We start from the raw sequence: 19,288 nt of genomic DNA on the forward strand, positions 1-19,288 counted from the left end.
TTTAAAATGCACTATTTGGGTCGGGTTGGGTTTAGGGTTAAAAAAATTCGATCCGACCCGAAAAATATATATAATTTTACATATATATTTAGGGATAATTACAATATTACCCCTCTATATATAATTTTTTTTCAATTAAGTCATTGTTTTTATTGAATAAAAATATTTTTTTAATTATTTCGGGTCGGGTCGGGTTTCTAAGTCATATATTCGGGTCAGGTTGGGTCAGGTGAAACCTTAATTTCTTCGGGTAGGGTCGGATCACGGGGTGGAGAACCCTTTCTTCACGGGTGGAGAACCCTTTCTTCTCGGGTCGGGTAACCCAAAAACCCGACCCGACCCATTGTCATCCCTAACTATAACCGGTACGATACAAGAATTACTGAGTGACCTTGATAATCTAAAATCTTAATATAAAAATAAATGTTTAAATTATATTTGTTTAAATTATACATAAAATTAATTTTTAGTGTCTAATTTTTTTTATTAAAATTAAGTGTATAAAAAATATTTAAAAATATTTTTTTAAAATATAGATGTGGCATGTATTACCGAACGCTTTTTTTTAATAGTAGACACCTAAAAATGTAACGACGACCCTCCCGACCAATTTGCTCCATTCATAATCGCCAAGATTCGAACTCTTAACCTTACTTAAGGGATCTAATGTCTCATCCCACTAAATCAACTAGTTGTTGGTAGAGTTTTTTTAGTATTGGGTTCGAACAAATATAATATATATATATTATAATAAATAATAAAAATTATGAATAAATATTAAATTAAAAAAAAAATCTAACGTGTTCAAAATCGAAATAAAAAGGTTGTATTACTTATATAATTGTGTTGTGCGTTTCGAACTAAGGATTAAGTTGTTGGAGTTGATTCAAATTTTATTTATATATATATTATTTAAATTTACTTATAGATTGTATTATATTGTTTTAATAATAACATAAATTTGCCGAGTCTAATTTGGGCTTATGTATTTTTCCAGATACGAGCATTCTTGTCCGACCATGTTGCATTTATGTGTACGAGCATTCTTGTCCGACTATGTTGCGTTTATTTGTACGAATATGTATGTGGCCTCGGATCAAATACATTCACCATGGCAGATAAATGACTCATTTGATACTCTTTTCTATACAGTTCTGGAGAGCTTTGAGGATTAATATTTCATTTTCATATTTGAATGCAGTTCAAATGAAAATGTGTAACACGTATAATTATGCAGGAAACATAGCTTCGCAAGCAGTTTCACGCAGGTGGGAAATGAGGATCAACTAAGGCGGTTTCTATTGACGGTGTTCGTAATGAACATTACCCATTAGTCTATTATAATACTGGTATTTATATAAACATGGCAGTAAGCATTACAGTAGCTTTACGCGTACGGCACACTAGTAACCGAGCAAAACAAACCACCGGACTTATAAATACATCACAAATGCTGTTACCAAGGCTCCTTCGCTTCTCACAGCTGCTCATTTTGAGCCCTCAGGGCCCTGTGAAGGCTGGATCTCCTCTGGAGCAGATGCATTACGCAGCACTCTCCCCATCTGAATCGAAACCGAAGGGCTTTGCTCCGGTTTTGTTTCAGCTGCAGTCTGTGTGCCAGCTTTTAAGCCTTTCTTTTTCTTTGCCTTCTGTGCCCAACCAACGAGATGACCTTGCACATGCTCATCAAATATAGCCTTCTTGAACGAGCTTCCCATCTTCAATTCGGTAGAGAAAGGACATGTAAATTGGAGTTCCGGATATGGAATTGAATTTATAAAATCAACTTACCTGTGTGACAATAGCATACAGTGGCAAGGTGCTATAACTGCAGAGTACCTGAATGAAAACCCTGAAGAAACCAACGGAAGAATAAATGCCAGCAACTTACCGGAAGTCGAAAAATTTTAAAACGAACCAACATCACACGGCAAGGTAAACCAAATGGTCATTGATTATTTACCCTATAATGAGCCTAGGAATGATATAACCAACTTGACCCATTATGCAGGAATCAAAGCCATATTGAACCTACAGATGAAGAAGAAAGTGGTTATTATGTCATCCAGATTGCTATGTTGTTCATATGGCAAAATAGTAAACTAAAATATAGGCTTACCCAAATCCAAAAGAAAAATGCAATCTCAAAAGCGTTTTGGAAGAGGATAAAATGGATCAAGAAGAGGACTATGCGAGGCTTGTTGAACCAAAAGTGTTCATCTGATGGCTTGACTACTAAGTCCCCTTCAATGGCTACATGTCTCTCAGCAACCTCATGAGCTAACTCGGAAATCACATGCTCAAGCTTGGTACCCACAGCAAGTAAAAGCTGGAAACAAATGAATCAAGTAAAAAAAAGGCATAATGCAAACAAAAGTAATTTTTTAATGTCGACGAATTTATCCCAAGTTTCAATGGTATTCTTCCCTTGTTTATTTTTTCTGATAGATCAATTAGTGACATTGTTATCAATATTGATCTTTACCAGCAGGATGAGATTCTATTATTCTATTGATCAGCTGTGTTACAAGGCCTCTTTGTTTTAACTGAAGTACCGATTCCGACACAGATTTCCAAGACATTCAAACATGTTATAAGGAATTAGGGATACAATCCTCCATGTATATGGAAATGGAATAAATTCTGAAAAAATAAGCATACCCTTGATGCATATATGGCAGTATCCGTTACTCACCCCCGAATCCGGATAAAATGGATTAGTCCATGCAATGATCTCTTCAATTCAGAATTGGTTAATTCTATTTCGAGTACATAGATGAATGTTTATATTTGTGCATATGCATTTTCGTGTGTAAGGAACCATATGAAAACTACTTACAATGAAAGGAAGAAAAGCAATCCAAAAATATGTATGCCAGCCTGCCGAAGAAAAATTGAGAAAATTTCATCATTTACACGGTACATTAATGCTAGGAAGTAATCTCGACAAGAACATCTATTACATGCAACAGAAGCATAAAGAAGAAAAGGTAAAGGTTCATATTATATGATGAAACTACTTTTTTGACAAAATTGTAAAAGCAATTAAACATCAAAACACGATAATGCTAACAACGATCAATGTTCTTACGTACCATTAACATTCAGCAACAAGAAAATGACCACAAAAATCCAGAGATACCAACTGCAGACAAACAAACAAAAACAATAAATCAAGATGAAGCAATAAAGTAATCACGATTCGAAGTGGGAACATACCTAATTGCCATGTGTAAGAAACACTAGACATAAAAATTTACAAACAATCTCATATTCACTTGCCTTATACCGACAACTTGCTTAAAATCATCTTCTAAGGCTCGTATCATGTACTTGTGAAAATTATACTTGGGATTTCCCTTGCAATGCGTCTGCAATACAAATAATAAGTATTTGGTAATTGGATATCAGAATGATTTTACAGCCATAAGAAAGTTCTTCGACCCTGCCACAGAAAACTTACCATTATGAAACCTAGCCTTAGTGTCACATAATCTGATTTGGTCACGGATACATAGAATTGCTTAAAAAATGAATGCTGTGAGAAAACAAAGAAGAATGAAGTCATGGTTAGCACAAGCATACAAATTTCAGCTTCTAAAGTAATGTTTGAGGCTCAATTAAGATTGCTTCTTATCGAATGTCTTTTAGTGATCAAAATTATGAACATAAAGGGAGACAAGGGAATCAAGATACCAGTAAGAACCAAAACGCTTTATTCCGCATGGGGAAGGATATTTATTTTAAGCATAAAAAAACCCGGTTTAACTATGACTTTTGCTCTTATTCCGCATCTTATAAGGCACACCATCACTTTTTATCATACTACAGTATTTTCTTCCATTTCGACCAATTCCAAGTAAAAACTCTTGTGGAAAAAATTAATCCTTCCATTCACAATTTAAACCAGATGCTACGAGGATCAAACATGATTTTATCAACCACAAGAGGCAGAAATGAGTGCAAGGATAAGCGCAGACACATATAACTAATAAAGCATGACAGATGACCAACAATGGCAAACAAAAGAACGCCCTATGCTCAATTAGCATTCAATTTCCTAACTCCTAAGACCAACAAAACAATTCTTTTACAAACATATTTCATGCCAATTCTTACATATGACAAGCAGCAGCAATTTCTTGGCAAAAGAAGATAAAGAAATTTTGGAACCAATCCCTTTTCATTAAGTTCAATTGTTGTAGATGTGAATAGCAAAGGTATAGTATCATAAATTAAATAGAAGCTTACCAACCACCCTAGCACAATTGAATCTTTACCGAAACCCAGAAAGTGCTCTTTGATAAAAGTATGCTGATGGACATGAGTGACTTTTTTCTTCAACACTGCACTAACACAGTAAATAAGCTAGAATAACCAAGGAAAAAACTTATAAAAAAAATGAAAAAGAACTAGCACACTCTTCTTTGATCCAATTTTGAAGCGTACACTGCACATCCCTTAGTCCTTACCTTGCTCCGAATCATAGTTCTCTCCAGCAATTGAATCTTCCCAATGCTTCCACTGTCGTATCTACATAAAATAAAATAAACCAATCATTTTATGAGAAGTTGAGAACAAACAAAGAACTGTACTGCGACCAGAAAAAAGGTTGAAGAATAAGTAAATAAACCATAATCAACTACTTACCTTTAGCCCTCCAAAGGAAACTGTGAGAACACAGAATACCACATGAACGATGGCCAGGACAAAGATAAAGATATGCAGATGATGGAGTGCTTCAACAGACAACAAAGGTACCTTACTCTGAACCACAAAAATAAAGAAACACTAAATACATTAATCAAAGCGTTTTAATTTTTAATTAAAAGAATTCAGCCAAAACCTGCATAACTGTCATTAAATAAGATGCATAGGACCATATTCAAATCCTAGATGCATTTCCTACGCTACAAATATCTCAGTGTGAACCATCAAAACCATAATAACACTTTCAAAATGAGTTGCTTCCCAACCATGAAAAAATATGCACTTAATTCTTTGTTTTTCCTTATAGCATAAACAAAAGTAATAACCATTGATTTGGTCATGGATGCATATGCTACCTTCTTAGCACAATATCCCAGATGGGATGCAGGTTCTTCGGCCAGTAGGTGCCTGGTTCTACCAGCCAGGGTCGAAGCAAAATACTTCTGAAAATGTGATGTTTTATTTTCTTCAAGTTTACAAGGAAGCATGCTAGTTAATATTTCCCTTGAGACGCAGATTTTAGAAATTGCACTTTGAAATACTGTCAGCAATAGTGATATAAAGCCCAAGAGCATCAATTCTGCCAAAAAGAAAAAGACATTTCAATGCTACAATTTGTTAAATAGAAAAAATTCTCCCAACAGAAACACGCATAAAAAACTCACTCTTTCACATAAACTTCAAAGAAAAGTATGCAAATTTCGCATCCTTGAACATATAATAATAGAAAAGCAATATTTAATCATTTTCCCCTTCAAAATGCTCAAAGGATCATCTTTGCTAATTCTTTGATTCCTTCTGTAAATAAGAAAAATAAATGCAACTATCACTTTTAAGTTCCCCCCTTTAGGAAACAGAAGATAGATAGACAAAGATAAAAGATTGTCTTTTTGAAAAGACACAATTTCAACAAGAACAGGGGGAAAAAAGGCCTTCCTTTCAACACTTCCAATCAAATTTGACATCAAAAATGAAAAATCAGAGAGGAAAAAGGAAATGGGTTACCTTCTTTAACTTTCAAAAGAGCCTCAAAGAGTGGTTTCTGTTCTTTCTTCTTCAAAATATTCCCAACAACATGAAGCAAACGTTCCATAGCCAAAGAAATAGCAACAATCACAGTGCAAACTGCTGCAACAATCCATGTTGGCGTGAACTCCAACGTTGCCCCTTCTTCCCCTCCACTCATTTTCTCTCCAAACTTTAGTCTCTCTTTTCTTCTCAAACTGTCACTGTTTTTGGCTGTCGGTTCTCCCGAAATGCCAAATTATCTACAAAATATTTGGTCTTCTGCCAAGTGTTCGACGAATGTCTCACTCAGGCCTCGAAACCATATATCATATGCATGCTTATCAAAGATAAACGGTAGTAAAAATTCAAAGTTAGATTCAACCAAAGTAAAACTACAGTTGCATATAAAACATCAAACAGATACTGAAATACAATTGTATGATAGTCCAGAGAAAGCAAACAAGATTGGGACAAAAAGTTAATGGAAAGTAGAGAAGCTGCATCTAAAAAGAGCTGGAAATTACAAAGATTGAACATGTAGGGTTCTTCACCAACATACAATCAGATGAGAGGATGATATCCGGAGAGAAAGATCCTCAGTCCACAAAAGTCACCATTAAAGAGAAGCGATTTTTTTCTGTGGATGAGACACACTGTAGCTCAAACAGAGATATGGCTCTCAGTTACTTTCGTTGAAGATTCTCAAAGGCCACTTCTATCTTCTTCACTTAAGTTATATATCAGTTATTTTTTTTTAATATTTAAGTTAGTTTTCATAAAAGTTCATTAAACGCTTTGCCAAAAATATATATTAAATGCTTTATTTTTAGTTTTTTTATTTTCTACGATATTTAAATTTAATGTTTTGATAGGTACTGCTATAAAAAAAATGGGGGATAATTTTGTAGAAATTACCTGAATAAATGTGTTTAGTTTCTAACATTTTTATTCTAAAAAATATAAAACAATTATAATATCAATACCTTTTTGTTTTTTTCGATTGAATTAGCATTTAATTTAACATCCAATTAATATATGATATCAACTTAATCAAATATAAAGATAATACGGTAAAGTATACAAATGGTCCCCTTATTGTAGGTCCTGCTTTATTAAGTCTTTCGACTATTAGAAGTTACAAAATGATCCTCCAACTATAGAGTGTTGTTTTGTTAAGTCCTTTGACTATCAAAAGTTACAAAATGATCATATGATTATTCATTATGTTCCAAACTATTCATTTTCTGTTAAAAAAATGATGGTTGTCTAAGTTGGACGTTAACATGATGACTGAGATGTGATAGTCGTTTGAGATTATGGGATTAGATTTTATCATATCACAATTAGCATGTTAACTTTCAACTCAGAATATCGTCTTTTTTTTAACCAAAAAGGATGAGTTTGGAAATAATGAATAGTCGGGTGACCATTTTGTAACTTTTGATAGTCGAGGAACTCAACAAAGCAACACTATATAATCGGAGGATCATTTTATAACTTTTAATAATCAATGGACTTAATAAAATAATACTTTATAATCGGGGACCATTCGTATACTTTACCCAAGATAATATTACTTTCGAAGTAATTTGATAAAATAAAAATATAATAAAAATCATAAATGTTCATTTCGCCTTAAATAAAGTCATGTTTTCATATGGTACACATATGCGTTATAGGGTGATTTTCCCGATATATCACCATCCATCATTTTTTTCTCAATCAGACACCGTTCAGATTATATTTCCCGATTTAACATTCTTTATAGAAAGATGTGCCCCTGGAGCGCGCTTTACGCTAATGTGGTGCCAGGTGGGGTAAGGCGCGCCCCCTGTAGCGCGTCTTATGCTGACGTGGTATACACGTGTGTAAAGCGCGGCCCCTGAGGCGCGCCTTAGGCCACGTTGGAGTATAGCGCAGGGCAGGGACTGCGCCCTACCTTTAACACAATTATATTAGCCGCGGACCAGGGGTCGCGTCTTAGCTTTATGATATAATTATGTAAGGCGCAGTGCAGGTACCGCGTCTTGTAGCTTTTCACGGCTATAAATACCCTTCCCCCCGGTAACTCCTCACATCTCCTCTCGATTAGAAAAAAATTCATACAACAATCAAACAATCTTCTTATATTTGATTCAGAAGTTCGTGCGATTTTTCGTTATAAGGTAATTTTGTGATAATTTTTTTATCATACTTATTTTTTATTATGATTATTTGAAAAAATATTATAATAATTGTTGTCAATTAATTTCTGTGTTTGTAAAATTAGAAGGCGGGAGCATAAGTCGAAATAGTTTTGTGGTACAAGTAATAATATAAAATTATATTATTTAAATTATTTACGTTTATGTGTAAAAATTATATTGTGTTATATTTTTGTTCATATATTATTTATTTAATCAGTTTTGTTTCAGTTGTTTTTTTTTGCAGATATAATATTGTCGCACTTTTAAACTCAAAGAATGGTGCGACTTTCAGCTATTGTTTATTATGATGGTGAAATTCGAGAAGATGAAACCGATGTTGTTTTCATATCAAATGAGCGTGTTAAAATATCATTGAAGAGAAACATAACTCTTGAGGAGCTGATAACAAAGATTTCGAGGAAGGTTCATGTTGGAAGTAGTAGAAGAATGTCATCGTTGCAGTACAAATTTCCAACATCATTGTTGCTATTAACTTATACAGCGTTCAAACTTTTGAAAAGTGATGATGTTGAAATGATGGTTGAAGCTCAAAATAATTATTCAGACGACGATATTGAGATGTATGCAAATTTTATTCAAGTGTGTGTTGTTCGGGGTCAATCATTAAGCTCCCACTATGGGCTGGCTAAACAAGTTGATCAAGTTGACATCCCGACGACAGTAATGTGTAATGATTTTAATGCCATAATGGGAAGACATTCATCCGTAACTCCTTACGATATGTACCGAGGTGGGTCGGCAAACAATCTGTTTGGCAACATCGCGTCCAGTTCAAGGGGAAGACATTCATCTGCAAATCCCTTTGACCTTAATATGGAGATGCCATCGACGTAACAATCTATGCAGTTTCCATTTGACACGATGGCTTCAAGCTCTAGGGGGAGGCATTCGAATGTGAGCTTTTTCGATCTGAATGTCGATATGCCTTCCAGTTCAAGGGGAAGGCGTGCAAGTAGTAGGTTCTTCGACCTAAATGTGGAGAGCATGGAAGAACCATCATCTCCACCAGAAGAACCGCTTCGTGAGCCTGGTGCAGATGGTGCTAAGACTGGACTATTCATTCACCCAAAATCACCGCAATTCAACTCCGATGATGATGATGATGTGTGAAGATATTAAATTTTTATTATTATTTTTTATAATTATAATAATAATAATTATTATTATTAATATATATTATTTATTAATATTACAAAACCCAAATCGAGGCCCAATAGACTGGCCCAAATCAGAAACCCTAAAACCCAATTAGGGTTTTCTATCCTAGTGCTGCCGCTGCTTTGCTTCTCCACCGTTGGATCTAACTTAGATCCAACGGTCCAGATGGCGCCAGACAAAACCCTAGGGTTATGATACCCTAGGGACTACACCAGCTGCCGCCGCTCCACGTCGCTCCAGCTGCTGCCACGCCCCAACCGAAGGCTCCAGAAGTTCCAACGCCAGCCGTCCACGTTCTGGCCATGGGGTGAGTCACCACTGGGAGTCCGGTGACTCACCGAAGGGTATTCTTTTACCCGGTCCGATGGCCACACCGGTGATGGCTATAAAACCATCACCCCATCTGCAGAGAAAAAAAACCGGACCGAGAGAGACAGAAACAGAGAGCAAAGATACAAAAACGGAGAGCAACAACCCACAACCAGCAGTAAACCAAAACAGAAACGAAAAGAAAGGAAAGAAGCTTACCGAGGAAGCCACCGGACCTCTTCAAACGTCACCAAAACCTTCGAAAACCGAAGGTACTTCTTTAGATTTGCTCTGATTGGGAACTGTTTAGGAGAAAAGAGCATCGAAACCGTCATTAGGACGGTCCGATCTACATAATGGTGTAAAAATATTTTTTTTCCGGCCACCGGATACAGTGGCCGGGGTTGAGAGTCACGGCGGCAGACGGCTGCCGTCCGGTGACCGGCTTTCCTCCGATGAGGGAAGCTAGAGAGAGGGGAGAGCATTTCATTTCTCTCTCAGTTAGAGAGAGAAATAAAAAAAAAGAAATGAGATATGGCCCGAAGGGCCAGCCGGATTTGGCTTTAAATAGCCCTTCCCGAACGACGTCGTTTCGGGGAGGGCTATTTGTGTAATTTTTAATTGTTAAATCCCGTCCGCCATCCCTTGAACTTGTAATCTTTACATTTTAGTCACTAAATCGAGTTTATAATCCTTTTAATTCAGATCTTTAATTTTAATTTTATTTATTTTTAGTCCTTTGTATTAAAATAATATATTTAGGGTAAATAACAGATTTAGTCCTATAATTTTAATAATTAATATTTTAATCTGAATAGTATGTTTTAATTTATTTTATTCTAATATCCAAATTTTATATAATTTTATTTTAGTCACTAATTTTAAATCTTTTCATTTATTTTATTGCTTTTAAATATATAGTTCTAATTGTATTTTTATTGTTTTAATTTTACTTGTTTATATATTTAAATATTTTTATTATTATGTAGTCATAAATATATATATAATAAATAATAATTTATATTTTTTTAAATAAATTATTTTAACATTTATTTGTCAATATCGAAGAAAAGGGCAGTCTTAATACAACTGGATGTCCTATTCTGGTATTTTAAAATTAAATATTATAAAAAAAAATTATTTAATTTTATTCAAATTAATATTTATTAATATCAAAGAAAAGAGCTGTCTTAAGGCACCTAGAAGTCCTTTTCCGATATTTTTAAATATTTTTTATATAATTTTGAAATAATAGGATTATAAATTAAATATATTTTGAATTTTTAAATTTTTAATAATAAAGACAATTTATAATTAAAAAGTACCAATTTTGGGCGTTGTAGGGGTGCTAATCCTTCCCTAAACGTAATCGACCACGAATCCTTTTTTATTAAAAAGAACAAATTTTTGGTTATAAACGCAGATCAGTTCATTTTTTTAATTGATGTTTTCTTAAAACTCTTTTAAAAAAAATAATTTTTAGGTATTCGACCTACCTGACCTAAAAGGCCGATGGCAACTCCCAAATTATTTTCAAAAACCATTTATTCACATCAATTTTCCCGCCAAATAAATATTTCGTACCCGGACGAAAACCGGTTACGACAGTTTGGTGACTCCACTGGGGAATGGTCAAACTTTTAAAATCAATTATAAATTGTCTCTATTAATTATAAATTAAAATTCATATATTAAATTTATAATTCTTTCTTTTCAAATTTTTTATTATACTTTTTATTATAGTATTTATATTTCATTTTATTGCAAGTATTTTATTTCATTATTTATGTTTCTGTCAGAGGTTTGAACATTTCTCCTCACACACAACACTTGCATTGCATAACATAAAGCTCTATAATTGAGTTTGTCCCTTTTAAGTGGGAGTGAAAGCGACGTCTTCGTGAGAATTTATTCTCCGTGTCAGACATAGCAAGTAGCTTTCGGGGTTCATATGCTCTATGTCTTCGTGAGAATTTATTCTCCGTGTCAGGCATAGAGAAGTGTATCCCCTCGAATTGAACTCGATCCACTTTAGTCTGTGACGGATTAGGATTGAGGGTTAATAGCCCAAGGGGGCACTAACAAGGATAATTCAGGTACCTTTATTCTTAGAACTGAAACCTTACATATAATAAACCCTAGAAACTCTTCCGATCTGAAGCCATACCGAAATTTTGTCCAAAATAGGTGTACACACAGGAGAAATGAATTCTAGCTTTCCTTTTAATTTATTTATTTTCTTACTGATTAAATTACATGTATATTTAAATTATTTAAAAGCATGTTTAAATAAAAATATTTAGGTAGATATTATCATTAAGTTTCTTTATTATGTAAACTAATTCATTTATTTTTGTGTGTTCTTTATTTTTTCTGTTTGCATAGTATCATACAGGATAAAAGGAATTGATCCTCGTGTTAATTATCTCATTGGAAAGCCTTCATCCATGGATAAAAAGTGTTCAAATCAAATAATTCTAAACTCAGAAGTAAGACAGTGGGTTGAGGACTTACAAAGACAAGGAGGAGACAGTCTGCAGGATGATTATGTATCTGACTTGGCCAGTTATGCTCCAGTTTCGCTAAAAAGAAATGATATACAAGATTTGCGAAGCATTTGGGAAAGTTGGGATTCAAACAAAAAATTGCAGTTTTATCAGACTTACGGAGACATCCCATATTTGCTCTATGTCGAAGTTGATGATGAATTACTCAGAGCCCTAATTCAATTCTGGAATCCAGGGTACAATTGCTTCACTCTCAATAAGGAGGACTTGGTCCCTACTATTGAAGAGTACACAACTTTGCTACATATAGAAGGGGCTTTGGAGAATCGAATCTATTCAAAGTCAATTAAAACTCAACCCTTTCGAGTTAAATTAGCAAAGATTGCCGGGGTACGAGAAGAATGGGTGGCATCCCGTACAAAACAAAAAGGCGAAAGCGAAGGCATTGCTTGGACCAACATAACTTATTCAGAGTCATCCAGACACTAAAGTACGATTCGATCTATTTGCTCTGGGTATGTATGGTATGGTCATCTTCCCAAAAGTATTGGGATATGTTGAAGCTGCAGTGGTAGATTTGTTTGAACAGCTACCGAAAAAGATTAATCCTGCTTCTGCAATTCTAGCAGAGACCTTCAGATCGTTAAATGCTTGTAGAAAGCTAGGAGGTGGACGATTCTCAGGGTGTACCCAGTTGTTATATGTTTGGGTCCGTAGCCATTTATGGAAGACAGAAAAGGTTTCATACCGACGCTTTAATACGGATTACTCACCATTAAAAGAATTTCTGGAGCAAGAATGGCCGAAAGAAATTAAGAAAGATATGTGGATTAATGCCTTTCGAAATCTGCAAAGCAATGACATTGTTTGGCGAGCCCCGTGGCAAATCCAAAGGGAATTCTTTTACAAATGTGGGGATTACAATTGGATAATGCTGCTCGGATTATGGGGAAGAATTGGATATGCACCACTTCTGGTCATAAGACAGTATGAAGGTCGTCAATTTGTACCTGTCACCGCTGGATTACATTCATCTGAGTTCGCATTCCACAGCAAAAATTATAAAAGAAATATCATGGAAGCTGTTACAGCTTGGAAAACAACTTTTTGTATCCGAGCTAAAGCAACAAAAGAAATGCTAACTCCTGATTATGAGGAATGGAGATCTGTCAGGAAAAATGAAAATATTCCTCTACCATATCAAAAAGAGGATATCTCTATGGAAGATCGTATTAAGGTGGTTCCATCAGACATTGAAATCCTGAAAGCTGAGTTTGAAGCAGAAAGAGAAGGCTGGTCAAGAGAATTAGAGCAAATGAGACGAGATAAAGCTATGTTGGGTGTTGATATTGACTTTCATTCATCACAATGTGCAATGTTGAGAGAAAACAAAGAAAAAGTTGATGGTGAATTTAGAGCATTAAAGAAAAATTACCAAGAGTTATATAAATCCCGGAAAGCATCAGGACCAAGACAATCAACAGTACAGATGAGCAGAGAATTGAACATCGAGAAAAGTCGAGTTGAAGATCTGAAAGGAAAGAATAGCCGTCTACTCAAAAGCCTTGAGAAAGGAAAGCAAAAAATGGAAGATTTTGAGGTTGACAGAAGAGAGCGAATTATAAAACACAAAGCTGAACACCGTGAAATCATGAATGAAATGCAAAGAGAAAGGGATCGAGCCAAAGATTTAGAAGAAATGAAAAATGACATCTTTGATAAATTTGAAGGTGAGAAAAATATCATGTTCAAAGGATTTGAATCTGAAATGAACCAGTTGATTGCCGAACTTGAAGTCAGGGGCCAAAAGATTGAAGAGTTCAATATTGAAAAAGAAAAATGGGAGCTGGAAAGAATGAATTTCAACACCAAACTTGAGGTAGAGCAAGAAGTGGCTAGCAATTGGATGCAAAGATGCAGAAACAAGAATGTTCAAATCCAGAAGATTAATCAAAGAACGCAAGAAGCACGAACAAAACTTGAAGAAGATCTGGATCAGTCTAGAAACAAAAACTCAGAGTTTAACGCTTACATTTTGCAACTTGAAGAATCATTATTTCAAGAAAAGGTTCGTCTAGGACCTAATGATCTCAAATAAAGTAATGAGGAAAGTGCTTCACTGCGAAGACGCATTAGAGATCTTGAAAAAACTCTGTACAATTGCCAAGTCAGAATCACTGAGTTAGAGCAAACTCTTGAAGGAACTAATGAACAATGGCAAAAGTCAACTGATTTCTATGTTGAAAGAAGTGAAGAAAGAAGTAATATGGTGTTCGAGGCCATGGTACAAATGAGCGAAGTTGCTAGATATGTTGGGGAACTAGCTGTTGAAGCTAAAATAATTGAGCATCACGTTGATCCAGTTTCTAAGTTCGGAAAGAGGGTGTCATGGTTAATGAAAGAAATTATAGAGCTTAATAGGAAAGCTACGCCTTATCTGTAGTTATGAAATATTATAAAGAAACTTTTGTATGCCGATGAAAGTTGTTCTATGACAGTTAACTTTTTGGGATCAATACCTTTTTGCATACATGCATTTTGCATACATTCATTATTCATTTCATATAATTATTAAGATAAAATTTGTTAATTAAAATTTGGAAAAAATAATATCAAAAGATTTTTCAATCGCAGTTATTCTGGCCAAAAGAGAAATACAACATCACTACGGTACTAGACAAGCTACTAAGAGAATTATGGAGGATAAAATACAACGTATTGAGGAACAGCATAATAAAGAACAAGCAGAAATGAGAATGAAGCTGGAGAAAATTGAAGCCAGTATTGCAAATTCACAAGACAACATGATGCAGAAAATAGAGGACATGTTTAAAAGGCAGGCTGTCATTGGAAAAATGCATGAAAATCCTGTATCTTTTGACCAAGAACCTATGTATCCTCTAGGTTTTCCACCAGAACCAATCTATCACTCTGGTACTACACCTATACAAATCAATGCTCGCACATCAGCATTTCAAGAGGCTAAACCACATGAAAATCGACAAGTGGATCCTGCATCTTCAAGCAAAAAATCCACTTATATCAGATGTGAAAATAGGGGATTTTAATACTGAGCATTTAATCCCATATTTGAATGAGCTGAATGAGAAAGAAAAAGTAAATGAAGAATTGACCAGACAGATCAAGAGCTTAGAAGAACGAATGAAATCCGTGGAAATAACTGAATCATTCTATGGGTTGGACGCTAGTGAGTTGAGTTTGGTTCCAGACTTAATCCTCCCCATCAAGTTCAAAGCTCCCGAATTTGATAAATATGACGGTACTACATGCCCTTCATCCCACATTACTATGTTTTGTCGCAGAATGGCAGGATATGTGAAAGACGAGAAATTGTTAATTCACTGCTTTCAAGATAGTTTGACAGGACCAGCTTTAAAATGGTATACTCAATTGACCAAAGCCAACATTAGATCCTGGAAAGATATGGCTAAAGCATTCCTAGAGCAGTACCGCCATGTAACAGACATGGTCCCTGATAGATGGACTCTCCAAAATTTGGAGAAAAAGAATAACGAAACGTTCAGACAGTATGCCCAGAGATGGCGTGACACAGCAGCCCAAGTTCAACCACCTTTGTCAGAAAAAGAGGCCACAGTAATATTTGTCCATACATTGAAAGCTCCTTATTTAAATCATCTAATGGGGAATGCAACCAGAAATTTTGCAGATTTGGTCATTTCTGGAGAACTCATTGAAAATGTCTTGAAAAGTGGCAAAATTGAATCAAATGAGGGGTCTAGTTCCAAAAGACCTATGTACCGGAAAAAAGAGAATGAAGTCAACAATGCAAACTCTTACAACAAGGATTCATCGAAAAGTGTTACAATAACCCAGCCAAGGGTTAAGAAAGAGGAAACAAACACTAATCGAGCAGAGTCCAAAGGATCTCGAAAGGAAAATGAAAGGTTGTCTTTTACACCTTTACCAGTACCATATGCTGAGATCTATGATTCGCTGTTAAAAGCAGATGTCATACGGCCCTATCCTTTGGTTCCCATGCAACCACCATTCCCTCCTTGGTATGATATAAAGGCACACTGTGTTTACCATGAAGGAATTACGGGTCATTCTATTGAAAACTGTTTGGCATTCAAAAGGGTGGTTCAAAATTTGATCAACACTGGAAAGCTGGAATTCAATTCACCATCTACATCAAATCATCCATTGCCAAATCATGGAGATAAAAACGTGAATGCAATTCAGGAAGAGAACAGAAAGAAAGCAAAAACTGACATTTCTGAAATTAAAATCTCCTTTTGTTTGGGTATTCCAACAACTCTCTTTAGCCGGTATAATTCCACAACAATTCAGGCCAAAGCAGAATGAAGGCAAGAATTATTGTGAATATCATCAAGAGAAGGGGCATGAAATTCAACTATGTTCTGAGTTTAGGGATTTGGTACAAAAATTAATGAATAGCAGAGAGATAGAATTCTTTGAAGAAAAACCAAGGAAAAAAGAAGATGATGTTTGCTCATCAGAGGATTCTAAACCTAGTCAAAGAACAAATGATCCTGTGATCATTAATGTGAAATCATCTACGGTGATTCCTGTACCGATAAAGCCGAAAGTAGTTATCACCACTCCTCTACCATTTCCATACAAAGATACCCGCATGGTACCTTGGAATTATACTACCAATGTTTCAATGGTAGGAGGATCTGTTTCTCTAGAAAAAACGGAAGAGAAAATACAGAGTTTGGGTACAACATCGACATCTGAAGCAGTGAGTGAAGTCGGTTTCTTTACAAGAAGTGGGAGATGTTACTCTCCCGAAACATCCAATGCCTCGGAACAAGTGAAAACAAAAGGAAAAACCATGGTAATACCCAGAAGGTATTTGATGATGAATCCCCTCCAGCACTCAATGAGCCTGTGACAGAAAAACAAGCTCAAGAATTTTTGAAATTCCTGAAACATAGTGAGTATAGTGTGGTTGAACAACTACACCAACAACAAGCGAGAATTTCTATTCTTGATCTATTGATGAATTCAGAAGCACATAGAAATACTTTGATGAAAATGCTCAATCAAACATTTATCCCTGAGGATATATCCCTCAATAAACTTGACAGAATTGTGGGACATATAGCCGCTGACAATTACATAACGTTCACGGATGATGAAATACCTGAAGGCGGAATGGGGTCAGTAAAAGCTTTGAATATCACGACATATTGTCATGGTCATGTGTTGCCAGGAGTATTGATTGACAATGGATCCGCTCTCAACTTGATGCCTCTAGTCACACTTCAAAGAATGCCTGTGGATAAATCACACATGAAGAGTTATCAGAATGTAGTACGAGCCTTTGATGGTACTCAAAAAGAGGTGCTTGGGAAAATGGAAATACCGTTGTTAATTGGACCAGTCGTGTATAATATTGACTTTGTGATGATGGACATCCACCCTACATATAATTGTTTATTAGGGAGGCCATGGATTCATTCAGCAGGAGCCGTTCCTTCTTCATTACATCAGAAATTGAAATTTGTTGTTGATGGACAACTAATATGCGTAGGAGCTGAAGAAGAAATCATTGCGTCTATAACAAGTGATGTTCCATATATTGAAACCAATGATGATGCTCTTTAATGCTCTTTCCGAGCTCTTGAATTTGCAAATGCAACCTTTATTGCAGAAGGAAGCAAAATTCCATATCCCAGATTATCTGATTGCACCAAGATGATGGTACGACAAACTTTAGGCATCGGAGCTAAAGTTGGGAAAGGTTTAGGAAAGAATCTTCAAGGGATTTCAGTTCCTGTAAGTATACAGATGAAGAAAGATCGTTTTGGGCTTGGATTTAAGCCCAATTTTCAGCAAAAGAACAAAGAGATGAAAAGAAGATGTGAAGACAGAAAGGCAAGGTTGATAGGGAAAGAAATCCTTTGGGAACACATGTTTTTCCCACAGTTGAAGACCATATTCAGATCAGGGGGAACAATTAATGTAGAACAACAGCTTGTTGAGGCCTTTAAAGAAGAAAAGTTGACGAAAGATCAAAACATAGTTGAAGAAGCTATGAATGGATTATTTATCAACATGATCATGAATGACAACAAGACTGGCAAATATTTGGATAGGATTCGCCCATGTTTTCCTGGAGAAACACTCAACAATTGGACCACTGAAGATCTTCCCATAGTTTTTAATATTAACGCAGAGTAATATTCAGAACTAATCTTTATGTTTAGCTCAAAAGTATGAAAACTTTTTGTTATCTTGTAAAGGAAATTAGGTTAAATATAAGAAACTTTCTTTAAAATTTTCAGATGGCAATCATTCTTTACATTTTCTTACATTTTTACATTTATTTATTTCATAAATTTACTATATTCTTTCGGAAATGTGTCCGACTTAAATTTGCAGGTGTCACCATGTTAATAGCATGTTTATTCCTAAATTTAATCAAGCGATAAATTTAGAGCAACCCATATGTCTGGAAGAAATCAATGGGTGTGAGGATGAACTGGAATGTGATGTTCCTACTGAATTATTAAGACTGGTAGAAAAAGAAGATAAACAAATTCTACCTCACAAAGAAGAGATTGAAACTGTGAATCTGGGAACAGATGAAGAAATAAAAGAGGTGAAAATTGGTACTACTCTGACCATCCAGATAAAACAAGAATTGATAAATCTCCTTCAAGAGTTCAAGGATATCTTCGCCTGGTCTTATCAAGATATGCCTGGTTTGAGCACAGATATAGTAATGCACAAACTTCCAATCAATCCATAATATAAACCGGTTCAATAAAAGCTCAGATGAATGAGGCCAGAAATGTTGTTGCAGATCAAAGAGGAAGTGATGAAACAGATCAATGCAGGTTTCCTACAGGTAGCCAAATACCCAGAATGGGTAGCCAACATTGTTCCCGTACCGAAGAAAAATGGAAAAGTTCGAATGTGTGTAGATTACAGAGATCTCAACAAAGCTAGTCCAAAAGATAGCTTTCCATTACCTCACATAGACACCTTGGTAGACAATACTGCAGGACACGCATGGTTTTCATTCATGGATGGCTTTTCAGGATATAATCAGATAAAAATGAATCCTGAAGACATGGAAAAAACAACATTTGTAACCATGTGGGGCACATTCTGTTATAAAGTGATGCCATTTGGATTGAAAAATGCAGGGGCAACGTATCAAAGAGCCATGGTAACTTTGTTTCATGACATGATGCATAAAGAGATTGAAGTATACGTGGATGACATGATTGCCAAATCCCAAACTGAATAAGAACATATTCAAAATCTGAGAAAGCTTTTCCAGAGATTGAGGAAGTATCAATTAAAGCTCAACCCCGTAAAATGCACTTTTGGGGTAACTTCTGGGAAACTTTTGGGATTTGTGGTCAGCAA

At 35.3% G+C, this 19,288-nt stretch overlaps 1 protein-coding gene across 3 annotated transcripts; it reads right to left on the minus strand.

Moving 5' to 3' along the window:
* Nucleotides 1–1,163: 1,163 nt before the first annotated feature.
* On the minus strand, nucleotides 1,164–6,413 carry LOC120121440 (MLO-like protein 1). Of its 3 annotated transcripts, none has more exons than XM_039140793.1 (14): nucleotides 6,278–6,413; nucleotides 5,716–5,997; nucleotides 5,067–5,290; nucleotides 4,651–4,767; nucleotides 4,473–4,533; nucleotides 4,252–4,346; nucleotides 3,464–3,538; nucleotides 3,283–3,371; nucleotides 3,096–3,145; nucleotides 2,840–2,880; nucleotides 2,120–2,329; nucleotides 1,964–2,031; nucleotides 1,792–1,852; nucleotides 1,164–1,718 (listed from the first exon to the last, which is right to left on the minus strand). In XM_039140793.1, exons 2-14 carry the CDS (start codon nucleotides 5,894–5,896, stop codon nucleotides 1,488–1,490), a joined length of 1,503 nt encoding a protein of 500 aa, XP_038996724.1. In that variant the 5' UTR covers nucleotides 5,897–5,997; nucleotides 6,278–6,413; the 3' UTR covers nucleotides 1,164–1,487. The 3 variants fall into 3 exon arrangements, with proteins under 3 accessions (XP_038996724.1, XP_038996722.1, XP_038996721.1); XM_039140791.1 differs by having other exon boundaries at nucleotides 5,716–6,055; XM_039140790.1 differs by having other exon boundaries at nucleotides 5,716–6,055; nucleotides 6,243–6,413.
* Between the last annotated feature and the right edge of the window lie 12,875 nt (nucleotides 6,414–19,288).

Source organism: Hibiscus syriacus, unplaced genomic scaffold, assembly GCF_006381635.1.
Source record: "Hibiscus syriacus cultivar Baekdansim isolate YM2019G1 unplaced genomic scaffold, ASM638163v2 tig00110372_pilon, whole genome shotgun sequence".
Taxonomy (NCBI): domain Eukaryota; kingdom Viridiplantae; phylum Streptophyta; class Magnoliopsida; order Malvales; family Malvaceae; genus Hibiscus; species Hibiscus syriacus.

Excerpts from the sequence above, each read along its gene's own strand:
- LOC120121440 (XM_039140793.1), bottom strand. The coding sequence starts at position 5,896 with ATGAGTGGAGGGGAAGAAGGGGCAACGTTGGAGTTCACGCCAACATGG. Across the intron at positions 5,291-5,715 it reads TCTTTTGAAAGTTAAAGAAG|AATTGATGCTCTTGGGCTTT; the intron begins GTAACCCATTTC and ends TCTTTTTGGCAG. Across the intron at positions 3,372-3,463 it reads TAAGGCTAGGTTTCATAATG|ACGCATTGCAAGGGAAATCC; the intron begins GTAAGTTTTCTG and ends TTTGTATTGCAG.